A 25,041-nucleotide genomic window follows, 5' to 3' on the forward strand; every position below is an offset into this window, starting at 1 on the left:
ATATAATACCTTTTACTTACAATACAGAGACATGTGAGAAGTATGTTTTTTTTTTATTTCCATATTTCAAGACTTATAGTTGTAATGTATTGGCCAGTGATATACAATTTAATTATGGAGAACTATAGTTATTGTTCTGAAAATTGTTCTTTCCGAATGTTCTCAAACACACCAAAATAAAAAAACATACAGAGTGCTGACTTGTTGAAGTTTAAATTTAGTGTTTTGAAACACCATTGTACTGTAAATACTCATGACAGTATATCACTTAGATGTGTCAAAAAATTAAAATAACTAAGAAGGGGATAAAAGTGATATTGTCTACATACTGTATAAGTGTGCTGCTGAATTAAATTTACTCTCATGTTTATTTTATTTCTGCTCAGTCTCACTGTCTTTCTAAACACTTTCTAGTGTACAAAATAATGTGGGTGTTTTTGCCTCATCATTTCTGACACTCCACTGTCAAACACGATTTGGACTCCCTGTTATTTACCAAATTTGTACTGGCATCCCATGGGCTTAAAAAATAGACTTCTGCATTTGTTTCTTCTCCATGACTTTTACTGGCAGTACAGAGACTCTTGAAAATCACATGTTGGCCAATAGCTTACTGTACATCTAAAGCATAGCAAACTACTCTCCCAGGAGGGCAGAGTCTGATGTGTTGTTCTCTGTGTTCATTTGTTGGGCAGGAAAGCAAATGGGAATTAATGAATACATAGACACCAATATGGATGTTAATGTAAATCCGGACCTGGGTGTGATGTTTGATCTACACTTTAAGTTTTGGATTACAAGGATTTCCTAAAAGAGGGGCAATTGTATTATGCATTGATCCTTAAGGGCCCCAGGATTTTCAGTGAAAAGAATTGTACTTATAAAAGCTTGCAGGAGTGGCACATTGGTAGGAGACAGGTGCTTTCTGTAATCCCGTAGTTTGCATTAGGGGGATGAGGGTGGAGGTTTCTAAGAGGTGAATTAATGACAATACAATCATCACAGGACTTATAATAACTAGCTCCAGTGTGGCAGTTGGACAGACAAAATAAACTACAAATTGTGTTTTTGCCTGGGGATACTGGAGGTGAGTCAGATAAGAATGAAAGCTTGCTGAGGAGCACAAAATGACAACTTGAGTTGATAGGAAAGGTCACGGGACAAGGAAGGGTGATAGCCCTGCACAGATTCAATAGGGAAGCAACTTAAACCAGGGGATTTAGTGAAATTGTATCACTTTTATAGCCTCTGGGTTATTTCCGCACTGGTTAACACACTGGGATTGCTCAGGCTTCTTTCAGTTCATTTGACTGAAGCAATCGGAAATTTGAAAAGAAAGCAAACGTAACCTGATAATGAAAGGAACACTTGCTGGATTTCACTTCCTAAGGGTAGCATTTTTCTAAAGAGTTTTAAAAAATGATGATTGTTTTAAATGTTCTCAGCTATTACATCAATAAATAAAACTTCAATGCAGTTTAATCAGAGGAATAGCTTCAGATGGAGGATCATTTGAATAACATGAATTACCCATGTTTTAAATTAAGCTGTGTCTGCTTCCAAATAACAGAAACACTCAGAGAACTATTTTTCATCTATCATTTACACTTTTCTTTTTAAGTTCAATAGTGGACTGGAGAGAAACTCTGTCAGGAAGTCTTTTAACACCTTTGTTGTATTAAAAAATGTGTTGTTATCAACCTCCAAATAAAGTTCATCTAAAATTCCAAGACTTTCTTCTACTGTAACCTACTATATACAGTATGACTAGATTTGTATCTTTAAGCAATAAGACGTTTCTGTTTTTTTTAATACTGGAGAATTAATTTTACTCTTGAGCAAAACATTATCTAAATTGACCCTGTAAGTGTGAGCATTGTGTTCAGATGGAGAGGCAACAGAACATTATTTCTTACAAAACTGGAAACTTGAAGTAACAAACTACGGAATTCCTGTGTCCTGGCCAAATTTCCAATTGGCCCTTACCAATCATGGCCTCCTAATAATCCCCTTCTATGAATTGGCTACATTACTCTGCTCTCCTCCCCACTGATAGCTGATGTGTGGTGAGCGTTCTGGCGCACTATGGCTGCCGTCGCATCATCCAGGTGGATGCTGCACATTGGTGGTGGTGGAGGGGAGTCCCCATTACCTGTAAAGCGCTTTGAGTGAAGTGTCCAGAAAAAGCGCTATATAAGTGTAAGCAATTATTATTATTATTATTAATTGAAGCAAATATAACTGTATAACTCCGTTCTGAGGGACTGGATACTGGAAGGTAACTCGACAAACTTTCTAGGGGTTTTTATCCCCACAAGTATTTATTTAAAAAAATAGAAACTGATTAAATCAGCCAATGTGGAGACAGATGAGTGCCCCCAGATCTCATCACCTAGTCAAATCCTGTTTTCTCCAAGTTAACATAATCAGCCAAGACTGCCAGGCTCTTCAGCCCTGTAGTATAGTACGTCCTCACTAATGGGAATACAGAGTCTCAATTCTTCTACTTTGCTCAGAGTGCACATGGCTCCCTTAACATCAACACTTCTTCATACTCAACCCCAGTCCCTAACTAACTAGTTCTGTCCTGAGCCTAACTGGAAGATCCATTCAAAGCCTAATCATTAACTCCCATACATGTGGCTACAGGCTACAGCAACTAGAGGAACTTTCAAATCTTTGAATTAATGGGAGCAAGGAGGTGAAACTCTCAGCGTGCTTCCCTGTAGGTCCAGTGTTACACTAGTCCAGAACTAGTCACTTTAAACCCAGCACATAATGCCATAAATCAATTCCACAGGGTCATTGTTATAATGTGTTGGTTATTCAAGCCCTCTATTACAAGAACAATGATGGCTACCGTACTTTATATGATGTCTTTTTTTTATCAATTTAGCAAAACATTTCCATTGTTTTTTTTTGTTTATTTCTTTACCCCCCCCCCCTCCCCCTGGGTTAAATAAGAAACTTTTAAAAATACCCAGACATAATACACTGGCAATGTATAAATATTAGCACTAGATGCTTCTCAGTTGAAAATAGCCTAATCAATTTTGTTTTAAGTGCATGTATTTTTGCATGTATTGTGTGTTTCTTAATTTTCACAGAAAGAGAGAGTTGGAAGATTAGAATAAAACAAAGGGTCAGTAGCCTAAACAGCAGCCATGTTAAGAATGATAAAGAGTCTGGAATGGTTTTCAGGGCCTCAGTAGGAGACTACTGTTATGTCCGTAGTTTAAAGAAAACTCGGAACAGAGTATTTTTGCTGTGCTTACAGCTGGAGCTGTGTTTTCCTCATCACACATCTCAGATCAACCATCTGCCTGAATTTAAAGCATAACTGCAATGTTACCAAAGACAAAATAAGAAAAATACACCTGTCATTCCACAGATGGGACACTGTTGTGTGTGAAATTTTTTATGCAGTATTGTAATGTGAATGAAAAGCGCTGTGACATGACAATTTGAGGAACGATAGAAGAAATCACTAAAGTTACAGCCGGGATAAAAATACTAAGGATATGTCTAAAAATACTGGGATATGGATACTAAACTGTAGTAAGGGCTGATGTTTTCAAACACATGGTAACATCTGGAGTTTACAGAACATGTGGTCACAACCTTTGGGCATCAGTGTCAGCGTTACAGTTTTCCATGTTCAATCAGTTCCAATAACAATCCAAACTAGATTTAAATGAAAACAAGAGATCTTTATACCATACCCACCTTATTTGTTCCTATGTTTCTCAACTTTAAACTTTCAGAACTACTAGAAAAGTGAGCTTTGAAGATAAATCCCTTGTTTTGCCACTTAGAAATGTCTGAGAGCTGTTAAAGAGACATTTGAAACTATCCCTTTCACTGTTAAAAGGGGAGCAAGCTCTTTTGGAATGGGGGCAGGGGCTGTTACGGAGTGACTCCAGGTTTACCCATGCAAAGAGGGTGTGGCTGGGAAGTTGTAAATCATCTGAGCAGAGTTTGTGTTGCGGAGCTGAAGCATGAGAGCAGCGCTGTAGGCTGGGAAGCACCAGTACAGTGCAGACTGCAGGAAGGACAGCTCTGGGGAATACAAAACGAAACACGAAGCTCTCTGGAAAGGACACCCTTTGAATGAAAAGCAGCACATTTGCTGGTTAACGTTTTCTTCTTCAGTACGCGTTGGCTTCTGGCTCAGATTCTTTAAGGAGTAAACCTCTTTAAGGAAGAAAAGAAACAAGTTGTTGTTGGAGACTTCATTGGGATTGGGATACAGGTACGTTTAAGATGCACAAAGTGGTACTGTTTTCAGAAGCTTATGGAGATAAACTGAAAGTCCAAATCATCTTTGATTCATATTTTAAATGCAGAAATAGGGAAAAGGCAAAACAAAACCTTGACTGGAAGGAGAGTTATTTCTCGTTTTCTTTTTGTTTTCACTTTCTCTTCTAGCAGAATATAACCTTGTCAGAATTAAAGGTGTGCAACTGTTGTGATAAAGCATGTTGGTTGTTTGGGAAATATACATTCAGAAAATATTTGCAATAGCCAACAGCTGATGGGACACACACCAAGTGGGACCAAGAAAGACACTTGTTCATGTTTACAAGGTCATGGTAGCCATACTGTTGAGAGTATTTTAAAATATATCTGAATACAACAAAGTGAGTGAGCTCTGCATTTGTCTTAAAAAACTTTTGGATAGTGTAGTGGAAGTAAATGTATTTAAATATGAATTATAGGATTTTGTTCTGGACATAAATAAAAGTAACATTTCTCAACAAAGCCCGTCATTAGGCCAAAAACCTACTGATATGCTGGTTTATTCACATTGTTTTCAGAGCCATGTGCACCATGTGCACCAGGGAAACATTTACTTCAACTGTAATGCTAAATAAACTCTAGCTGATTCTCTAAAACTAACTAGAGGTGTGGAAATAGAGAAAATATTTTTGTTCATATAAATTGTTGGTTGGCAGATTTAAACAGTTGCACTTGGAATTAAGATTCAACATTTGTGAACAAAAAGATTTAAAAATGAATTCTAGGCTGCGGCAACAAAATCAATTTATGTTCGCCTGGAAGCACGAGACAAACTGAATGATAGATGCTGCTGTGCTATTTAATAACATTCTGATTAATATGTCACACAGAGCCATACTATTCTGGCTGGCTGAAAGGTGCTCTGCTGGGAACAGGCACAGTTTGTGGATGTAAAGCTATTGCAAGACGTTATCCTCTCCATTAACAAAGGAAGGGCCCCGAAAATTAGGTCTGTCATGTGACAGTTGGGGTCATTGTTCTTTCAGAGTGAAAGGGTGGTCCGAGAGCAGATCCTTCACTCTCTGTGTGTGGGACTCTGGGGCGGCTCAATCAGGCTAAGTTACAAACTCCAGTGGGAAAGGCTATCTGAGTTTCATTTCCTCCGTTTCTAGTTTTTTTTTCTTTTGTGCCCTTTTTACAGTCTTTGTTTGTCATTGGGTTTCCCATTCAGAAGCATAATTAGGGGCAAACATATTTTAAGTCAAGTGAACAGGCACCTTTCAAGTGCCCATTTAAGTACGAGCTGAAAGATTCAGGATATTGCAGGCAGTCGCCCGCCTTGTCTGATTGAGCTGTCTCGTATGCTGGCTAAACAGGAGAGGGAAACTCACAGGTTGGGAAACCTTTTCTTTTAACTGAAACCATTGTGACGTGAAATATAGTGTGTGTCCAGAGGAACTGTTCTAGTTCACCTGGCTTCATTTACTTTACTCAATTCTGGTGCTCCTTTAATTAGGGACATGAATTACAATAAATAATGATGCATATCTAAAGAGTAGCCCTTTTAACTGGGTTCAAGCTGTATGGCTGCAACAGATGTTTTTCTCCAGCTAGCAGTCAGACTGTTCTGCACAACATATTTGCTGCACTGTGAATAATCATGCTAAAGTTGTTGAGAAAAAATGTGAATTTTGTTCTTGTCAGTTTATTCAGACAGATACTGTGGTCAACTAGTTGAATGATGTAAAGCACAATTTAGAGTGTGGTTTTTCTCCTGACATGTCTTAGCTTTTGTTCATGCAGGTCTGAATTAATTAAAAGAAACTGCATTATTCATAAGGTTTCCTTGTAGGAGTGTGGGGGATGAGTTGAAACAAGAATGTTGTGCTGTCCTTCTCTTGGAAAGTGTCAAAAAGGGTTGTTCTCCCATGAATGTAAAGAAATAGACTTCTACTGCTTTCATTTAGCTAGATAACCTTGAAATTGTTCTTTATTAAGAGGCCCTTGATACTCCTCTTTTTAATTGCTGTGGTTTTTATTAGTGTCTTTAGTAATTGCATGCTGTTCGTATACTAGATTAGTGTTTTCTCTCAAAAAACTGTGTAAATTTTCATCTTGGGAGTAAACAAATTGTCTGTCTTACTACTAAATATGGATGTGTGCCTCTTCCTAATTCTCATTCCCGTGTCTAAGGATGTAGAGACCAGGCCGAAGGTACAGAGATTAAAGCTGTCTACCTTGTCTAATATGGGGTGTAGAGTGAGGTACACTGTCAGATTTAAACACCTCACTACTACAACTTTGAAGGGGTTGTCGTGCTTATCTCTTTGGGAACAGAACTAGCAAACAAAGAAAAACAAAATTTGTTAAAAAAACTGAGGTGCATGTTGACTTTTCCTTAACAACGGTCATGTTTTTCAGATAAAAGGTTGAAAATGTGTTATTTTTCCATCAATAATGACATTGTATTACTGACAAGAGTGTGGAGTATTGGACAGGGGCTCAAGACTCCTACTTAGTAGTGTCATGTGAGAGTCACAGGTTCATATCACAGGTGGAGGACATTGCTTGTGCTTGTGTTTTACCCAAAAAAGCTATAGCAGCTGTTTTAACTGGTACTAGATTTTTCAAATTGTATAGGCAATTTTAATCACCATGAGGTTCTTTGTATAAAATAAAGGAGATATCATACAGGATCTTTGAAAAATAAACATTAGAAAGTTTCACGATACTGCTAATGTGTTTGATTCACAGCTAGAATGGATTTTGTGTTTGTGTTGCTGAGAGCATTAGGGAAATTTTTTCCCGCGTGTTTTGGACTAGGGCAGTGAAGGCTAATGTTAGAAGCAAACAAAGCGGTTGGTTCGCTGAAGAGTTAAACAGAGGCCTTCGCTGGCGGCTCTGAAAAGGATGATGTCACTCAGTGGAGTGCATCTGGTGTTGAGTGTGGATTGGAATGACAGTGAGGCAGCACAGACTGCCCCAGCTGGAGGCCAATCTGTCTTGATGAACGGGAGGCTCCGTGAGCCAAAGAGATTAACCCTTACCATGCCACCACACGCTACTTTGTGCCACAGGAGGCTAATTATTCAATAGCATTCCTTAACTGTTAACAGATGTCCTTTGCCACAGTTGGGCTAAATTGCTTTTCTTAAACAGCAGTTTTCACCAGGCACTCTGCGGGTTACTCATGCATAGTTAGATAAAAAATAAAATAAATCCAAACTTTTCCAGCAGACTGTTTTGTGATGGCTTAAGTTCTTCTTCCTCAACAGGTCAAATAACTACAGTAACCCAGCAAAGCAAACACAAGTAAAGTCACATTACCACCTCCCACCTTCCCCTGTGTCATAAGAGAGAAGTCGCAAAATTTAGATTTTCCTGTTTCCTTTAATTTTCTGCAAATTGTGCAGCAATGGTTTTTTTTTGAGTGTGTAACAAACCATCAAACCAGAATACAGAATGACTATACTTAAATCATAGTTATACATTTTGGAATGTTTTCCACATCATATTTCAGACCTGTGCAAATAAACAAGAAATCAAAACAAAAAAAGGTACAATTAGGCACTCTTTTTGACAGAATTCCAGCAGAATTCTAGTTGAGCCACACAGTGGCTGCCATAACTTTCAAGAGTCAGGGATGCGGTTCCCAAGATCCTGAGCAATGGCTGGCTCTATAGCAACACTGCACATCCAGTATCATATGAGATCTTTTGCAAATTGAAAATAATCCAGTTTCATTCGGTTATGTACTGTTTAATAAAATCAAAACAAATTGAGAAAAATAACAAGGGAAAACAGGCTCCTGGGAGTTTATCATAGAAGATAACAGTCCCAAACATGCATGACTTTGATATTTGTTGTTGAGTAACCAGAAAAAGATCAGTAAATTAGCTCATTCAAGTGTGTTTCACTTGCCATGGAGGAGTTTTTTAAAAAAGACACTGAAGACTAGACCCTACATTGTACTGAAATGTGTAGTAGTTATTTCTGTAGTCTGGGTATAACAGGTCCAGAGTTAAACATTTCCCCTTTAGGTTTCAAAGAAAGCAATTGATTGATCTCTGAGATCAATTTCTTTTCCATTTACTGGGCTGAATATCATTGCTCCAGATAACACCCTAATTAATTGCAACCAGCGCTTGTTCCTACTGAATATCTTGAACAAACCCTCCACAATTCACAATAACAATTGTTTGCATTCTGAAACACAAACAGTAAAACAGATCTGATTCAGTCTGCACAGGAAAATGTGATGAGCTCATTTTGCTATTGGTAGACACCACTGCATTAGGTGGGGATTATACTGTAGATGGCTCAAATAGCTATTGATTACAGCTATAAAGGCAAACAGAGAGCCAAGGGATAAACAGCAAAAAATAAAGAACTCTAAACACAAAGCAAAGAAGAAAGACAGCTCTAAAGGGCCAGGCTTTGATTGCAAGGATATCCAGCAAGAGACATCTGCCCCAGCTGCTGTTTGATGAGTGAGGTTTCTTCCCTTTTGTGGTCACTGTTACTAGGCAGGTTGATACAGCCACCAACACAGCCAGGAACCAGGAATCCCCTAGCTGAGGAGTGTGTGCCAAGGCCTTCTCCACAACAAAGTCATGGCATTGATTACCCTCTGCCAAGCCACCAATAGCACGTCTGCTTCAGCATTTTCTAAAAATAAGTTTCACTTCAATATGTTGACTCCTGAATACACCGGAACAAAAAACAAGCTAAGGGCAGAAACAGTAGACACCTAACAATTGTGTGTAAATGCCTTAGAAAATGAACTACTTCTAAAATGATTGTGAAATTCTAGTGCATTGAAACAGGAAATGTAGTCATTATGTTCTGTAATTTGAGATTACAGATGGGGTGAGTATCTCAATGTGTCATAGCAAAATCCAACACTTGTGTCCAATGTGGCTTAAATGAGTAATTCTATATATGTAATATACTGTAGATAAACACATCTGGCAGAACCAATCTATGTTTACAGGTTATTCAGGGTGAATAGTAAATTGCTTTTTACAGGAGCTCATATTGGACCTCAGCTCTTATCTTGGTGATACATAAAAAAAGCTGTTCTTTATCTTTTTGGAGAAGGTGTGAGGGTGGGAACAACAAAACATCAAAAACAGCCAAGTCTGATCACACATGTTAATTGGGGACATCCGGGATGTTAGTGATCTCAGAAATAATGTAAAAGCTGTACATGCACACAACTCTTCATAGTCTTTAGTTCCTTTGTATTTGTCTTAGAAAACTTAGAAATCTGTAATCAAGCATTCCTTTTTGTTCTATTGAATATTGTGAACAACACAAACTTTTCTAAGCGAACTAATTTAGGCTAAACATTCTGTGGATTTTAGTCTAGAATGTCAGCTCATCCCCTTGGATGCAAATTTCTGGACGTTAGTCTATTAGACTCAGTTTTCCCTCTGTTCTTAAAAAAATGGTTATTCTAGGACATTTTGGAGTATGAAAGCTGTGATCACACAGTGTGTTCAGCACAATGAGTTTTTAAAATACAGTAAAGCGATGGCAACAGCCACTACCTTGTCCTTATAGGGGAAGAGCTGGGACTGTTTTTAGTCATGAATAGATTTACAGGCTTGTTAAATGGGGTCAGTGCACTGTAACTCTATGCTTCTGTCTGGGTCATCAGGCTTGCTTGACTACTTTCCTCAGATTCTTTCTTCTGTTCTTCTCAACAGACAGCTTAGATAAGGATTACAGGTCATTCAGGGACAACTCATTGTCTAACTTCAATTTATTTCTCAGCTGATTTTAGATTGATTTAAGACCACCAATGACAATTTCGCATCAATGGCTCCCATAGTCTAGCCTTTCTTCATATTGTTACTTGAAGCAAAGTTCTTCAAGTGGAAATGGAATATTTCTTTCATTTTAAAACTCGATCTAAAAAGGTAGACAAGAGCTATGAAGGAAACTCTACCCTCCTAGAGCTCGATCATGTTTGTTCATGGGTGCAGAACAGACACAGCACAACTCTCGAGACGCTGCCAAACCCCACTATACCACAAGGCCAGGTTCCTACCACAGGAAAATCTGACACTGACCAGGTTTCAAACCGGATGACATCACTTTCTGTACACTGAGCCCAGTTCCACAAGGAAAACTTTTATCATATTTAATCTGTTTTTAATCTGTTTTTCATGAGAGATGAAAGCTTTTTTTCTGTACTCCGTTATCTGCAGGTATATAAAGATTAAAGTATATTGCGTCGTACAGTATCATAGTCTAAGAATATCTAGCTTAAAATGGGTGTGCGAAGCACTAAATCAATGTTTAGAAAATATAAAGAAGCAGCTTCATAGGTAGAGTTTTTCTTCTTTGACCAGTTTTCCAAAAGGATGTTTACAGTTCTACAAAGAAGTTTGGAAATGGACAAAAATCATTTACAGCGTGAGTTCAGTTCCCCCACGAACTGTATTGGAAAATGCGCCTTTGGCTTCCCTATGAGCAGAAGTGCATTTTACTAGGCTGTATATCATTGTCCCAAATCCTCTGCCAACTAATTACCCATATTTAAAAATAACAAAACAGCTCAGAAATGTTACCACGTCTGTGCACGTCATCAATAAAACAAATAAGAAGATATTAAATTACAATTTAATTTTGCCTCTTTTTTGGGTATGCCAACTAATTGTTCTTCAGCCCAGTGCTGGAATGCAAATGTAAATACTTTATGAGACCTGAGAAGACCCAGGTGGCTAGATGGGGTGGGGTAGTGTTGCAGCCTACAGCCATATACTGTACCATCTCCGATTTGTCAGCGTTCAGTGGGGTTGGGCATGAAGGCAGAACTGACTGGAGGTCCTCCAAGCTCTTCATACAGAATGTGCATAAATAGCAATTATATCTCTGTGGCACCTGAAGACACAAGCTATCTGTCTGGAAGAAACTTGGCAACCCACAAAAACTGCTTTTAACATGAGCTGCTATCCCTTGAGTGTTTTGAGGATAAAAGGAAAATAGTTTCTGAGAAAAGCCACACAAAAAAAAAACAGCTAAGCAAATATGACAGGTAGAATGCATTTTTGAATTTCCTTCTGGACATAAGCATATAAAAAAGAATACCCTTGCCTACTGTGATTTCACATTTCAGTTTGAGGTATCATTAACTAAAATGACAAAATCAGTTACAATTTGCTAAAAATAAACAAATTGACTAACATAAAACTAATTTGGTCATTTATTAGCCATATCACCCCTCATGCAACCCCCTGAAGCTAAGCAGGTGTGAGCCTGGTCAGTACCCTGATAGGAGACCTCCTGGAAAAAACTTAGGTTGCAGCTGGAAGTGGTGTTAGCGGGGCCAGCAGGGGGCACTCACACTGTGGTCTGTGTAGTTCCTAATGCCCCAGTATAGTGATGGGGACACTATACTGTAAACAGGCACCGTCCTTCAGATGAGACATTAAACTGAGGTCCTGACTCTCTGTGGTCATTAAAAATCGCAGGGTGTTTCTCGAAAGAGTAGGGGTGTTACCCTGGCATCCTGGTCGAATTTCCCGTTAGCCTTTACCAATCATGGCCTCCTAATAATCCCCATCTATTAATTGGCTTCATCACTCTGTTCTCCTCCATATTGATAGCTGGTGTGGTGAGCATACTGGTCTACTATGGCTGTTATCACATCATCCAGGTGGGGCTGCACACTGGTGGTGATGGAGGGGAGTCCCCATTACCTGTAAAGCACTTTTAGTGGAGTGTCCAGAAAAGTGCTATATAAGTGTAAGGAATTATTATATTATTATATAAAAAGAAGTTTTCCCTTTTCATTAATAATGTCTGTAAATAATTTCTTGGAACTGGTTGTGAGCTATTTTTCTAATAAACACTTGCCAGGTTATTGACAGCTTCTTTGTTAGTTGTTTCTTGTTAATGCCAGATATTTTTATCTGATAACACAGCAGGTTCGTCGGCGATTGGTCTTCAGTAGTTGAGCTGAAGAAACAAATGAGGACTTAATGTACTGCTTCTATTTTTATCACGCCAAATAGCAATAACCTGTCCAACTCTTGTGGGAAACATTACGTGTATTCGTGCTGAGTGCTTGAGTGCATTTTCCTTGGATTTTGCCGACAAATTGCTGTTTTCTTCTTTTTCTTCAGAGCTGAAGATGATGGCTGAGGGGAAGTTTGTCAGCCTCCCAAGGAACATGCACATGAGCCGGCAGTGTTCACTCGCTACCTCCATGGACCTCCTGAGCAGCAGGCCGGCTGTGGCAGAGCCCCGGCCTAGTGCCTATCAAGTGGCATCCATCCATGGCACCCTGCCCAGGAAGAAGAAGGGGGCTGCCCCCATCCGCTCCTGTGACATGTACAGCCACATGGGCACCCTGCCTCACACTGCCAGGGTCCGGCTTCCCTCTTCTCCGCTCCTCCACAATGTCATCGAGGAGCACCCCGTCCCCACACAGAGTAACTGCAAGGCCACATTCAGGTAAGGAGGCGACAGTCAGCCTGTAAGGTCCGCACTGAAATTTGGGGACTGGTGTTCCCTTAGGGGAACATCACTAGTCAGTCAAGCAGACTTTGAGAATAATAAGCTTTACACTGATATAGCGTTTTTTTGGACACGCCACTCAAAGCCCTTTACAGGTAATGGGGTCTCCCCTCCCCACCACCACCAGTGTGTAGCACCTCCCTGGGTGATGCGACAGCAGCCAAACTACACCAGTATGCTCACCACACATTAGCTATCGGGGAGAGGAGAATGAAAATAGAGTAGTGAAGCCAGTTCAGTGATGGGGATGATTAGGAGGCCATGACCTAAGTTTCTGTTGCACCTCACAACACATTGTAGATAAGAAAAAAAATCAAAAGCAATAGAAAATATATAAAAAGTGTATGAAGACATGCAAAGGAAATAAGTTAAATTCAAACATCCTATATATAAAGAGATTTGAGTTGAAAAGTGCTACTGTATATACCGTAAATGCAAGGAATTGTTACTATTTAAAATACAATAACTCTAGAAATAACTGTACTTAAATGGCTGCAAGTTAAGAACTTTGCAAACCCAGGATCCAATCCCAGTCCATTACCTTCATGAATATTATGATGAACACCAACCCGGAATATTAAAACAATTTCTAAAAACATTTTTCTAAGACGTATCAGCATCAGAAATGTGCATCTTTTTAATGCTGAACTACAAATATATGCTTGTGAAAGAGTCAAAACTAGTGTGAAGGAAAGAACTCAGCTACTCTAAAAGCAAACCAAGAAAACCAGACCGCTTATAGATTAAACATATCTGATTTAGTCACTTCTTCTCACTGAGTTAAACTTTTTTTCCCATGTAAGCACAGGTCGTATTTTAATTAAGTGCTTTCAGTTTTATTTCTCAGGATGTTTTAAATCTAATCACCAATTACCTGTATTTTTCTATTTTATAATCTTCCCCAATGTGGAACCCCAGTCTTGCTCACACTAGAATCCTAGAATCACTAGAATCCCTGGACATACACTGAGGAAAGTAGGTGAGCTTCTGCTAACCCCAACCCTAGCCCCAGCCCTTCAACACATTATGTCCACCTTGCAGGGGAGTTACAACCTGTTGAAACAGTGTGTGTCTTCTGGAGGCTCAAAGATCCCTAGGTACTCCCAGGAGTCTCCACAGATAACTTGATGGGGCTTGGTACACATGTGCATCACAGTCTACTGACAGTCTCAGGCTAATAAACCAGAATTGAACCCGAAAGGTGTGGACAACAGATGAGACTCTGCAACTTTGTACTTTACCATGCACTCACATTTACTCCACTATTATATTCATTACAAGCATTCTAACAGCAAGATCAGACATAGACAAGGGGCATGAAGGGGAAGAAAAGATGAGATAACTTCGTGATCAGCCAAATTTTGCCACGAAAAAGTATAAAGAAAACTTCTTCAAGTCTGGACGAACGAGAAAAAAAAAATTGTTGTCTATGAATATACATAAAACATGTCTATCACATTGCTCTGATCTCAGTCCTTTTCCTCCGTCATTAGGGTCATGTGCCTTAAGCAATTCCCTGAAATAGCATCACAACTTTGAGTGCCTGGCGTGGTTATCAGGTCAACTTAAGATATAATCAGTACACAAGTTAGAACTGGCCTGCAGTTGCCTCTGGGTTCATTTTTAGCCATCTCCATTTGAGTCAGAGATTCCCCACAGCTAACAGATGCTATCTGAGCAGGGATACAGATCTCCTTGTTTGCACAGTGCACAGCCAGGCCAGACTTTCTGCTATTCCTCTTGCAACAAGGTGCTGCATGTTTACAAGCAGCGTCTTACTCATCTGGCAGGAACATTTTTCTGTGAGTTTCCATTCAGGTGTTCAAAGGCCAAAATACACATGCGTTACTAAAATTGATTTCACACATTCAGTGATGCTAAAACAAAGACTTGCAACAATGAAGTATGATGTTTTCCTTTAGACCAGGCACAGCTTTAAAGCCAAAGCAGTCTTTACCTGAAAGGCCGTGATGTGATTAATTAAAATTGTTTTTTTACATTTTAATGCATGCTCTATAAAAAGGATTTTAAGTAATCCATACCTCTTAAACACCCTAAAAAAATTTGATACTAATCACTAAAAAAGAGAAGTATCAATAAGAATGATACTAATGAGTGATCTGTATGAATGGCTGAAGTTTCGAACTAGAATATATTTGTCTTACACAAGAGACACAGTTGACTGTATCAGTGTAAATATATTTAGATATGTGATAAGTTCAAATTTATACAATACGCTACTAAAATATAAATATCAATATCTATTTAGATTGGTTTATAGACACAAAAATAGATAAGCAGATATAGATATTTTCTGTTTCACCAGCACCGTCAAAGGGTTGAACCGTGCGAGTACATAATTTTCAGAACCTGAAGTCTTTATTTAAACCTCTGCCTTTGTTCACAAAAGGGCTTCCCGTGGTGGGAAATGCTGCTGGTAGCAATACCACCATCTGAAAACAGTGACAATAATGATCAAACACACCAGCAAGCATGAAAAAAACAGAACCTCAGACCTCAGAAAGACAGTGTGAAACACAGGCAGACAGATGGTAAAGACCGAGCTAGTCCACACTAAAGGCTAGTCCACACTGAGGTCCATGAGCCTGAGGTCCTGGTTTTGCTCAGTACTGGCCAGCTACTAACAGCAGTCAAGCATTCTGCCTGAAACCTTGGCTTTTTTCAAGAAGTGGCTGGATGACATAATTGGATTAATTGACTCCTTGGAATTACATGAGCAAAAAGAGTCAAATGGCCTCCTATAAATAGACAATTTTAAGCAAAAAATGCTTTCAGTTTCTTTTTTCATTTACACGTGACCAGATAATATAGCTAGTGGAAGCTAATAATGTCTTTGGTGTCTCCAGGTTTACTATTACTTTGGTTCTTTGACATTTGAATTGCCTGAGACAAGCCTTCAAACATGTTCACGTTGAATGCTTAATCTTAGATAGCATGTTATGAAACAAGAGAAAGAGAGAATGAGAAAAAACAGGTTGTTCTTCAGTGGCAGCAGTGACCCAGACCTCAGCTGGTTTCCATAACAACACCATGCAACGCTGCATGACATTAGAGAACATTCTGTGGTTTCAGGACTCTCGATTTTGTATCAAATACTTTTCTATTCTGAAGAAGATGGACAGCGCTCTCTCTTTGTGGCCCCAATAAATGCCCAGCAGGCTTTAAATGAATGAAATTGAGGTGCGAAACAGAGAAAGAGGGAGAGTGTCACACTGCAGACTTGTCTTCAGGTGCTTCAGCAAGCTTCTTTGTAAGTTCCATGTGATGTCACTTAAGAAAAGAAAACTTCTGTAATGGCTAGTCGTGTGTTTTAGAAATGTGGAGCTTTCTATTTGAGTAATGCGTGGTTCTGATGTCTGTCACGTGGAAGTGGATAACTGAGATTATTTGTTGAGCTTAATCCTACCTCTCACAGGCAGGGACTCCTCACATCATTGTGCGGTAGAGCAGATGTGACGAATCCTCAGTCTTATTATGCTAAAAGCATCAAGATGCTCTTTTGCTGCTATAGAGATCCCTCAGGTATTTCATGCAGAATGACATTTTGTTTTTCTGGACAATTTACATTAGTCCTGTGCACTTCCAATAGATAAAAACAAGGTATTTTATTCTTGAGTATGACCTGTATAATAAAAAGTAAAAAGTTGGTCATGGAGGAAAATTGCCTCTAGGTTTTTTTTTTATCTTCAGCCAGGTATAAACTTTGTAACAAACACAAAGTAATTATTTTTTTAAACTGAAATCAGTTGTGACAAGTTATATGCAAAGAGTTTATTTAAGAGTTTATTTAAATGGGAGGACACAGCTGCTCAATACTTCTCCAAGCATTAACTGTACAAATCAAAGCAGGCTTAGTTTGAAAGTAAAGTATTTTTTAGTGTACATTCTACATATAAACATCACCAATCTCGGTAAGATTCTAAAACAAAGAAGTCACTGGATGTAAAACCTCTAAGCAGCATCAAGGCACCTCTCAAAATAAAAAAAAATTCTGGATGGATCCTGGCTCAGTTTCAGAAAACAGCTGTCTCCAGAACCACACTGCCTTACTCTCTGGTCTTTGCCAGAGCTGGAAATGACAAGTTATGGAGCTTAAAAAGATTCTGTGTAGAAGACAGAAAAGTTGGAAGCATTTGGCTGCAGCTCAAAGGATTCCTAAAAGGACATTAACACTCAATTTGTATATGTTATCTGTATTTCCCTTTTTGTTTCACAAAGAAGTTACATGTGGTGAATGTTTCTTACAAGAAAGGTATACCAAAGAGTAAAGCTGCACAATTAAACATGCTGGTGCACACATCACTTGAACAATCAGCAGTAACATCATTCACATTCATCAAGTTTTATTTTCCCATCAATCTCTCATTTAAGTGGGAGGAGGCCATCATGCCCACCTTATCTTAATATCTAGCTTGATGTGGAAGGAGAACATTGTTTCTGTAACAAGAAAATATTATGTATGTTGCATGTCACTAAAAACCTGAGTTTATTCCAAGCTTATTTAGCTTCAAGGTCAGCTAAATAACATGAACTGACTTCTGAATAACAAAATAAAGTCATTCAAGTTTTCTTATGGATTTCACAGCTGTAGAATAATTTACTTTTCACTTAAATCGCACACAGAAACCTCTTACTTGGTTTAACTCGTTGGAAGAGACGTTGTTTGACTTTCAGATTAATAGAAACTCCAGGTGGACATAGATGAATCAAATACTTTGTGTCGTTGAAGTTCACAGAGGATAGAAACAAATAGAAATCACATCTTAATTTGAGCAAATTAATGCTTTTTTAAGCAAAAATAAACTTTGCCAAAGGAAGTTTTAATCACCTGTGGTTTACACTGTAAACCACAAAGTTTAAACTTTACAGTTTAAAAACAAAAGGCAATTGTCCAGGTTGAAGTACAATTATGAAACTTTAGAGAACCTTCTCTTCAATAGATTTGCTTTATTAATTGTACTAGGCATAATTCACTTTGGAAAACCCAACCTTCCATTTTATATCTATATTCCAATTCAGGGACACTGTGAAGATGGAGCCTATCCCAGCAAGCAATGGCTACAAGGCAGGGTACACCTTGGATTGGATGCCACTCCATCGCAGGCCAGACACACAGACATGTACACAATTATACCTAGGGCTGATTTTCCCAGAAGTCAATTAACCTATCAGTATGCTTTTGGACTGGGTACTATGGGAGGAAACCACAGCACCCAGACGAATTCCATGCGAACACGGGGAGAACATACAAACTCCATGCAGGTAGAATCCACAGCCTCAGAACTGCAAGGAAGCCATGCCAACCACTGCTCCACTGTGCTGCCCACTATGGGAAACATAATGTTTAATTTCCTCTGCTCCTTACAGAAGTCAGTGGACCCTTTATATGTGTATTCTTTATGTGTGATTGATAGCAAATTATGTTGTTGGCTAGCTGAATACTTTGTAATAGGACACGAGTGTCAATATGGTAGGTTTGTCTCTTCTGACTCCCAAGTATTAGGAAATGTGAAAGGTTGAAGCAGATGAAGTAAATAGAGTTTGCACAAACATTTTAAAGTCTACAGTCTGAGGCTTTCTGACTGTATTCAGGTGCAGGTTCAGGAAACAAGCAAACAAGCAAACAAGCAAAACGTAATCCAAATCGTAGCCAGGAACAGGGGGAGGTCAAACTCCAGGAAGGCTTGGAGGTACTTACAGGCAAACACGGAAGCAAAGTAGAAACAGCAAGCCAGGGTCAAAATCCAGAAGAATCACAAAACACAGTCATGGGCAATCCAGGAGCATGTAGATCAAGCACAGCCGAAGCACAAATGGTAAGTGGCTGGGGAAAGCTAAGACCAGTAGCTAATGGCTAAGACTAAAGCACCAGAAGAAGAAAAGCCAGGCTTTAAATATTGGCTGGGATTGGAGTCTGACAAGTGTCACTGATTTTTACGCATGATATGTGACCATGTAAGTTATGGTTACAAATTAAATGACAGGATTGGTGTTGTTAGCAGTGAGTCTGCTGTGACTGTTGGTCCGACGAGCATGGGAATGGCGATTCGAGTCAATATCAGTTAAACAGAAATTCAGGATTAAGTTTATGGTTACATTTCTTTCGGTTTAGGAGCAGTTTCAAAACCTGTCCCGTGTCAGTGTGTCCGTTATACAATAACATTATATTTACTTAAGAAATCTGTGCTTCTCTTTAGATGTCAAAATTCTTCACAAGAACTCAGAATTTAAGAGCACACAAACAAGAGAAGGCTGTTTAATCCGTGTAGCCTGTTTGGTAATTAATATTATATTAACCCAAGACTCTCATCCAGCCATTTCTTGAAGGAAGCCAAAGTATCGGTTTCATCCACAGGGCTGTATAGCTTGTTCCACACTCCCACTACCCTCTGGGTAAAGAAGTGCCTTCTGTTCTCTATTGGAAATATACTTGCACATAGTTTTGTAATTCTCTGGCTCATGAAACCTAATGCACTTTTTAAGATCTAGGCTTTTGTTTTTTTTATGGAGTGCTTCATCTTCAAGTACATAATTCATTTTCCCTCGGTGCACTTTTGGATTAAATTTTACATTGCAAGATCATGACTGTTGGCTTGGAAAATGGACAAAGGATGTGGTCATTGATGGCTGTTTTTTTCTTAGGCTTAGTATGTCATTACGTAAGTGGTCAGAGAAGACTATGGGAATGACTGACATTCATGCGGTCTGGTCCAACATGTCTCTGTAATGAATGCGCTGGTGGATTCATCTGAGTGTGTGAGGGCTTGAATAAGCAATCACCTGTAGTTAGTTACTAATATAAGGTGCCCCCTTCTAATGTTTAGATTTTCTTGAGATATCAACAAAGGATTTGTTTTAGAAAAGCAGTAAAAATGTAAAAGTCTGAGCCAAGCTAATGATTTAAGCGTGCTTTATTACTATAGGGAACAAGAAAAAAGATTAATCAAAAAAGATGTAGGGAAATTAGCTGTTAGCAGTATGAGCTCAGCTGGCTGAGATCAGCTCTGAGGATTAAAAAGGAATTAATGACATAGCATATGAAAACTTTTTTGAACTCCATCTTTCATGTGGTAATTCATTGCCTACATTACAGAGAGCCTGGAGATACTTTACTTACTGGTCTGGGCCAAACAGGGTTATAATCCATCCATTTAGGACAACAGCATAACACTTCAGCTTTTGTTGCTGTGAAGCATTTCATGACAATATTGAGCAAGAATTTGTTAGAAGTTGTGAATTCTGATTGGGGCAGCAGAGTGGCATAGTGGATAGCATTGCTACCTCACAGCACTGGGGCCCTGGGTTTAGTTCTGAACCTGGAGTGCTCGCTGTGTGGAGTTTGTACATTCTCCCTGTGTCTGAGTGGGTTTCCTCTGGGCGCTCCAGTTTCCTCTCACAGTCCAAAGACATACGTTGTAGGTTAATTGGCTTCTGGGAAAATTGGCCCTGCTGTGAGTGTGCGTGTCTGTCTCAGTGTACCCTGGGATGGACAGGCCTTCCATCCAGAGTGTACCTTGCCTTGCACCTCTTGTTTCCCAGGTTAGGCTCTGGCACCCCTGCTGCCCTGTATTAAATTTTGCAGATAGAACACGGGTGGAATGATAAATACTGATTGGTCAAAAATACATTTTTGATCGACCACAACTACATTAATATAAAAATCTCTTTTCAAAGTGCATTGGTCATTCCAATGATTCTCTTCCAACTTAATCCATTCATTGCCTTGAAAGGAAAGTATTCTTCCTGAATTCTTTAGTAAGTAGGAAATTAACTGAAACATTTCAGGGCCTGAAAATGTGTTTTTGTTGGACACTATTGATAGATATGACACTGTTATTATTATAATATCTGAGTATTATCATATAATATCTTTACAATTCAAAGGGTTTTGTAGCTGCTAAAGACAAGTTTTACCATTGTGCCAGTCATGGTTAATTGCGGAGATCTGCAGACTCTCGACTGTCTGACGTAACTTACTCAGAAGGCCGTTTTATGTTCCTGGTACACTGAGGCTGGCTCTGAAACTGTTGCTGAGATAAACAGTTCTGGCCTTCAGAACTCAAGGGTGTTTCAGAAAGAAGAATCAGAGGAATGTGTTTAGCATTAAAGCAAACCTAGTCCACTTGAAAAAAGCAGATTAAAAAATACTTCATAATGAAGTGCATAATGGGGTGTCTTGTTTAATTGACTCTTTTTTGTTTATATCTGTGGTGATTACAAGACAGGTTGGATTACAAGGCTTTTTCTTCTGATGAATATAAGGAGGTTTTAGATGAATTTTGTCAGCAAGTGGAAAAGCAGAGAAGACATTTCTTTCTAAACATATGCTGTGGGTCTTTACATGCCCTTTTGATTGTTAATGAAGGGAGAAAGGACACAAGAACTCAGATTTTGTTTTTCTTTCTAAATTACATGCATATAATTACTAACTGCAAGTAATTACTCATGAAAAATCAACTGTTAGCAGTGAAAAAACTTTGGAAGAAGGCAAGTGAACCAGTCACTTAAGCCTGTATAAAAGACAGCATGTTCGCTTTCAGGTTTCATAGAGCTCTTAAACACCATGATACAATTATAGTCTGTGTGTTTCAATGGAACTGCAGAATAGTCTTTTAAATAAAATAGTCACAGTCCTAGATATGAAAGAACTTTGTTTTAAACCAAATAAAGATATTACCTGATATTAAAAAGCCAAGGTGTCTGGTTAGAAAGTGTGATTGTTAACAAGTTATTTTACAACCAACAGGTGTTACTGTAAAAGTCACGTGTAGTTACATATAGTAGTTAGGTATGCAGTCTGTAGCAGTGTCAACAACATCCCTGAAACTCTGAATCCTTTGTTTTCTCATTTTGGCTTTTAGAGGTTTACAAAAGACAGTCAAGCAATAAATGCAATTCTCTGAAATCTAGACCTGTTAAGTGCCTCTGGCTTGATGCAACTGCTGTTCGCATTCCACAGGAGTTAAAGTAACCAGGCTGATTCCTGATCTGAGTGGTTCAGCGCTGGGTCAAGGTGTTTGGTGTGATAACAGGTCCTGTCTTTGTACTGTATATGTTTGTGTTGCTGTACATCTACTATTTAAATAAACATGTACTTAGTTGACAGGAAAGTGGTAATCAGCCCCTAATGTTTTTGTTGGAGAAGGAACGGTCAGAAATCTCTATCTCAAGGCAAGCTCATGCACAGCCCATTTTGTTTTTTAAGTACTGCTTTACACCAACTGGAACTGCAGGGTGACACATTCGGAGAGCACAGAGACCCACGTCTGATTATGGTTAGAACCTGGTCACCCTCACTCCACTTTCATAACCATATCTCTGATTTTAAAGTTTTCACAGAGCTGCTAATGTGTAAAACATTTCAGAAGTAAATCAGGAATTCAGAAAAGAACACGTTAAAAATTAAAAATGGATTCTTCTGCTTTAAAATACTTTACCAAGTTCGGCAAGGGAAAATATAACTGAAATCTGTGGAAATTAGGTGTGCTTTAACACACTGAGAAACCACTTTCTTGTATAAAACTAAAATGAAATGATGTACTTTCATGGGTTTTCTTCAGCTTTTTATTTTAAACCTCGATTTAAGCAGGTATAAAATTAAAAATTAATTATTACTCTCGATAATGACATGGGGGATGAGTCACACATCAGGGTATTTACCAGAACAATGTAAGTGCTGTACCTTGTTTACACTAAAGTAGGTACAACAACAGGATCACACCTGGGACATCCCCATCTAGAATCCTAACCACTACAAGACATTGCCATCCTGCATTATTTAAGGATTAACGATATACACATAGTATGTATTTTAAGTTAATAATATATGCAATAATGATCATTTTATTATACAGTATTAATATTTTAAGGAATTGTGTGCTGCTTTTCATAGAACGGCACCTGCTGAAAGTACAGTTTTAAAAATGATGGTTCATTACAGTAACTTCATTACAGTGAAGCTAGCAGCTGAAACCCACATCTCCAAGTTCAAGTAAATAGGACCTGTTCTCAGGATACATACACTTCTCTGCTGTCAACAAACACCACCAGGCCCATGACAGCCCAGCCAGCCCTTTCTCAGATTCAGTTTGAATGCAGCTGTCTCTTCAAAGCTGAACATCTATCAGATTATAAACTGGCTGGCCTGTTGTGAGCCGCACTGCATCATCGCCAAGCTTGATTTTAATTTCTGAAACTCTGTCCTGCAATACCTACTTTCATGCTTGAGAATAATTTTCTAAGGAACAATACTGTTGTGGTTCAGTGGGCTGGATGACAGCCAAATTACTGGTTCCTTAGTTGAGTGCTTTATGTAGATGATGTCATTCTCCTTTTTTTCCATGTGCACCATTGTTTCATATTGTCCGCAAATGATGATTTCGAACGTTCACATGCTTTAACCCGTGGTGTGCCAGGACTCCTGTGTCAATTGTTAGAATGTCTCAGGGACTGGAGATTTTGATACATCACATTTTACATACACATTTTACATATATCACATAAAATCACAACAACAGGATGTGATGCATAAATAAATGGATAAATAAATAGGTAGTGGGGGAACTACATTTACATACATTCATTGAGCAGTTTTATTGCAGAGGGGACAAAAGACTTCTTATAAATTTTATTTTTGTACCCTATTCCATCTCCCTGATGGGAGAATTATGAATTGAGAATAGAGTGGATGTGTGGAATCAGCTGTGATGTACTTTGAGATTCTGAGAACTGTATTATGATAAAAATCGCTGAGCCGGGGCCGTTGTTTCCCAATTATTTTTCCTGCCATTTTCACAACCCTGGACAGTTTTGCGGTTTGCTTTTCAACTCCAGGATTTCATATGACCAAACTGTCATGTTTATTACTTTTATACGTTAGGAAAGGTACTCACTTTTCTGTGATTTTGCCATTCACGGCTCAGGCCAACCACAGAAAGCCCAGGAGGCTAATGGGCCCATCTAGCCCATTGGTAGTTTGTAATTAATGTATCCAAGGATCTCCTCCTTTCTGAAAGAAGGCAGACTTCAACAACATGGATGTGTAGCTTGTTCAATACTCACAAGTATCCTCTGTGTAAAGCTGTGCTCCCAGTTCTCATTTTGTAATTGGTTTATGTTTTGGTACTGGTCTCAAACATGTTGGGTTAATGGTTTGTTGATGATGTCTATTAAAGATCGAAAAAAATATTTTAAACCAAATGCATCTGAGAGATATGCTTTGCTTCTTGATCAATGACACATAAGATGTGTCAACATGAAGACTTGTACTTTCACAAGTAACCTCTTCTTTCCATTTAAAATCTGTAGTGCCTGTACAGTTTATGAAACCCTAGGTTTGCACATCACCCTTGATGTCCAGAACATAAAATGGTGAGCAAATCTGTTACTTTATTAATCTGAAAAATAAATAATAATTCCCTACACTTTTATAGCGCTTTTCTAGACACTCCACTCAAAGCGCTTTACAGGTAATGGGGACTCCCCTCCACCACCACCAATGTGCAGCCCCACCTGGATAATGTGACGGCAGCCATAGTGCGCCAGAACGCTCCCCACACATCAGCTATCAGTGGGGAGCGAAATTTGGCCAGGACACCGGGGTAACACCCTGGGATTTCTAATTACCACAAGTCTCGTCCTGAGGACGTGCATTTTTACAGTATAGTGTCCCCATCACTATACTTGGGCATTTGGAGCCACACAGACCGCAGGGAGAGTGCCCCCTACTAGTCCCGCTAACACCTCTTGATGTAGGCAAAGGAGATAATTTGATTATTCCAAGAGTCGTATTCCAAGAGTCTCGTGCACAATCATGGATAGAGGCAAATGTGGGAAAGTGGCAGCAAATGAGTATGGGAATGTAACCCTGCAATACAAGCAAGGCAGCCTCTCTGAAGGAAGAGCACCACCTGCTGGTCGACCAGTTACACTACCAACAGCAACCTGGTTCTCATTTGACGCCTCCATCTCCCGGTGCAGTGTGTGGATCTATAAAACAGGTTGACAGTAATTTATCCGTTGTTGTAATTTATCAGTTGTAACACTGGTTTTAAATAGAACTTACAAGCCGTTCAGCCCCATCAAAGGTATTGTACCACACACCATGACCCAGAGCTGCAATGACAGCTTTGTTTATTGAAATTGGTGCAGGAGGAAAAGAATATAAAATTAGTGTCCATTCAATCAAAGAAAACAAAGGCCTAAAGCTGAAAGTATTAAATGAAAGCATTGTGTTGTGGAAATGCTTTCACA

The 25,041-nt window shown here is 38.9% G+C and overlaps 1 protein-coding gene across 5 annotated transcripts in view; it reads left to right on the forward strand.

The window, feature by feature from the left end:
- The window catches only part of bcar3 (BCAR3 adaptor protein, NSP family member), a 114,035-nt gene that overhangs the window by 44,433 nt on the left and 44,561 nt on the right, over positions 1 to 25,041 (forward strand). Inside the window, exons 1-2 of one of the 5 annotated variants that reach the window (XM_088599014.1) lie at positions 3,995 to 4,132; positions 12,375 to 12,705. In XM_088599014.1, the coding sequence (XP_088455140.1) occupies positions 4,111 to 4,132; positions 12,375 to 12,705 (353 nt within the window). In that variant the 5' untranslated portion in view covers positions 3,995 to 4,110. Of the gene's footprint in view, positions 1 to 3,994; positions 4,253 to 5,470; positions 5,633 to 12,374; positions 12,706 to 18,505; positions 18,606 to 25,041 lie in introns of those variants that run through there. The other 4 variants (XM_088599015.1, XM_088599016.1, XM_088599013.1 and 1 more) reach the window with 4 other exon arrangements.

The sequence above is a fragment of the Lepisosteus platostomus genome, chromosome 11, assembly GCF_059453375.1.
Source record: "Lepisosteus platostomus isolate fLepPlt1 chromosome 11, fLepPlt1.hap1, whole genome shotgun sequence".
Lineage (NCBI taxonomy): Eukaryota > Metazoa > Chordata > Actinopteri > Semionotiformes > Lepisosteidae > Lepisosteus > Lepisosteus platostomus.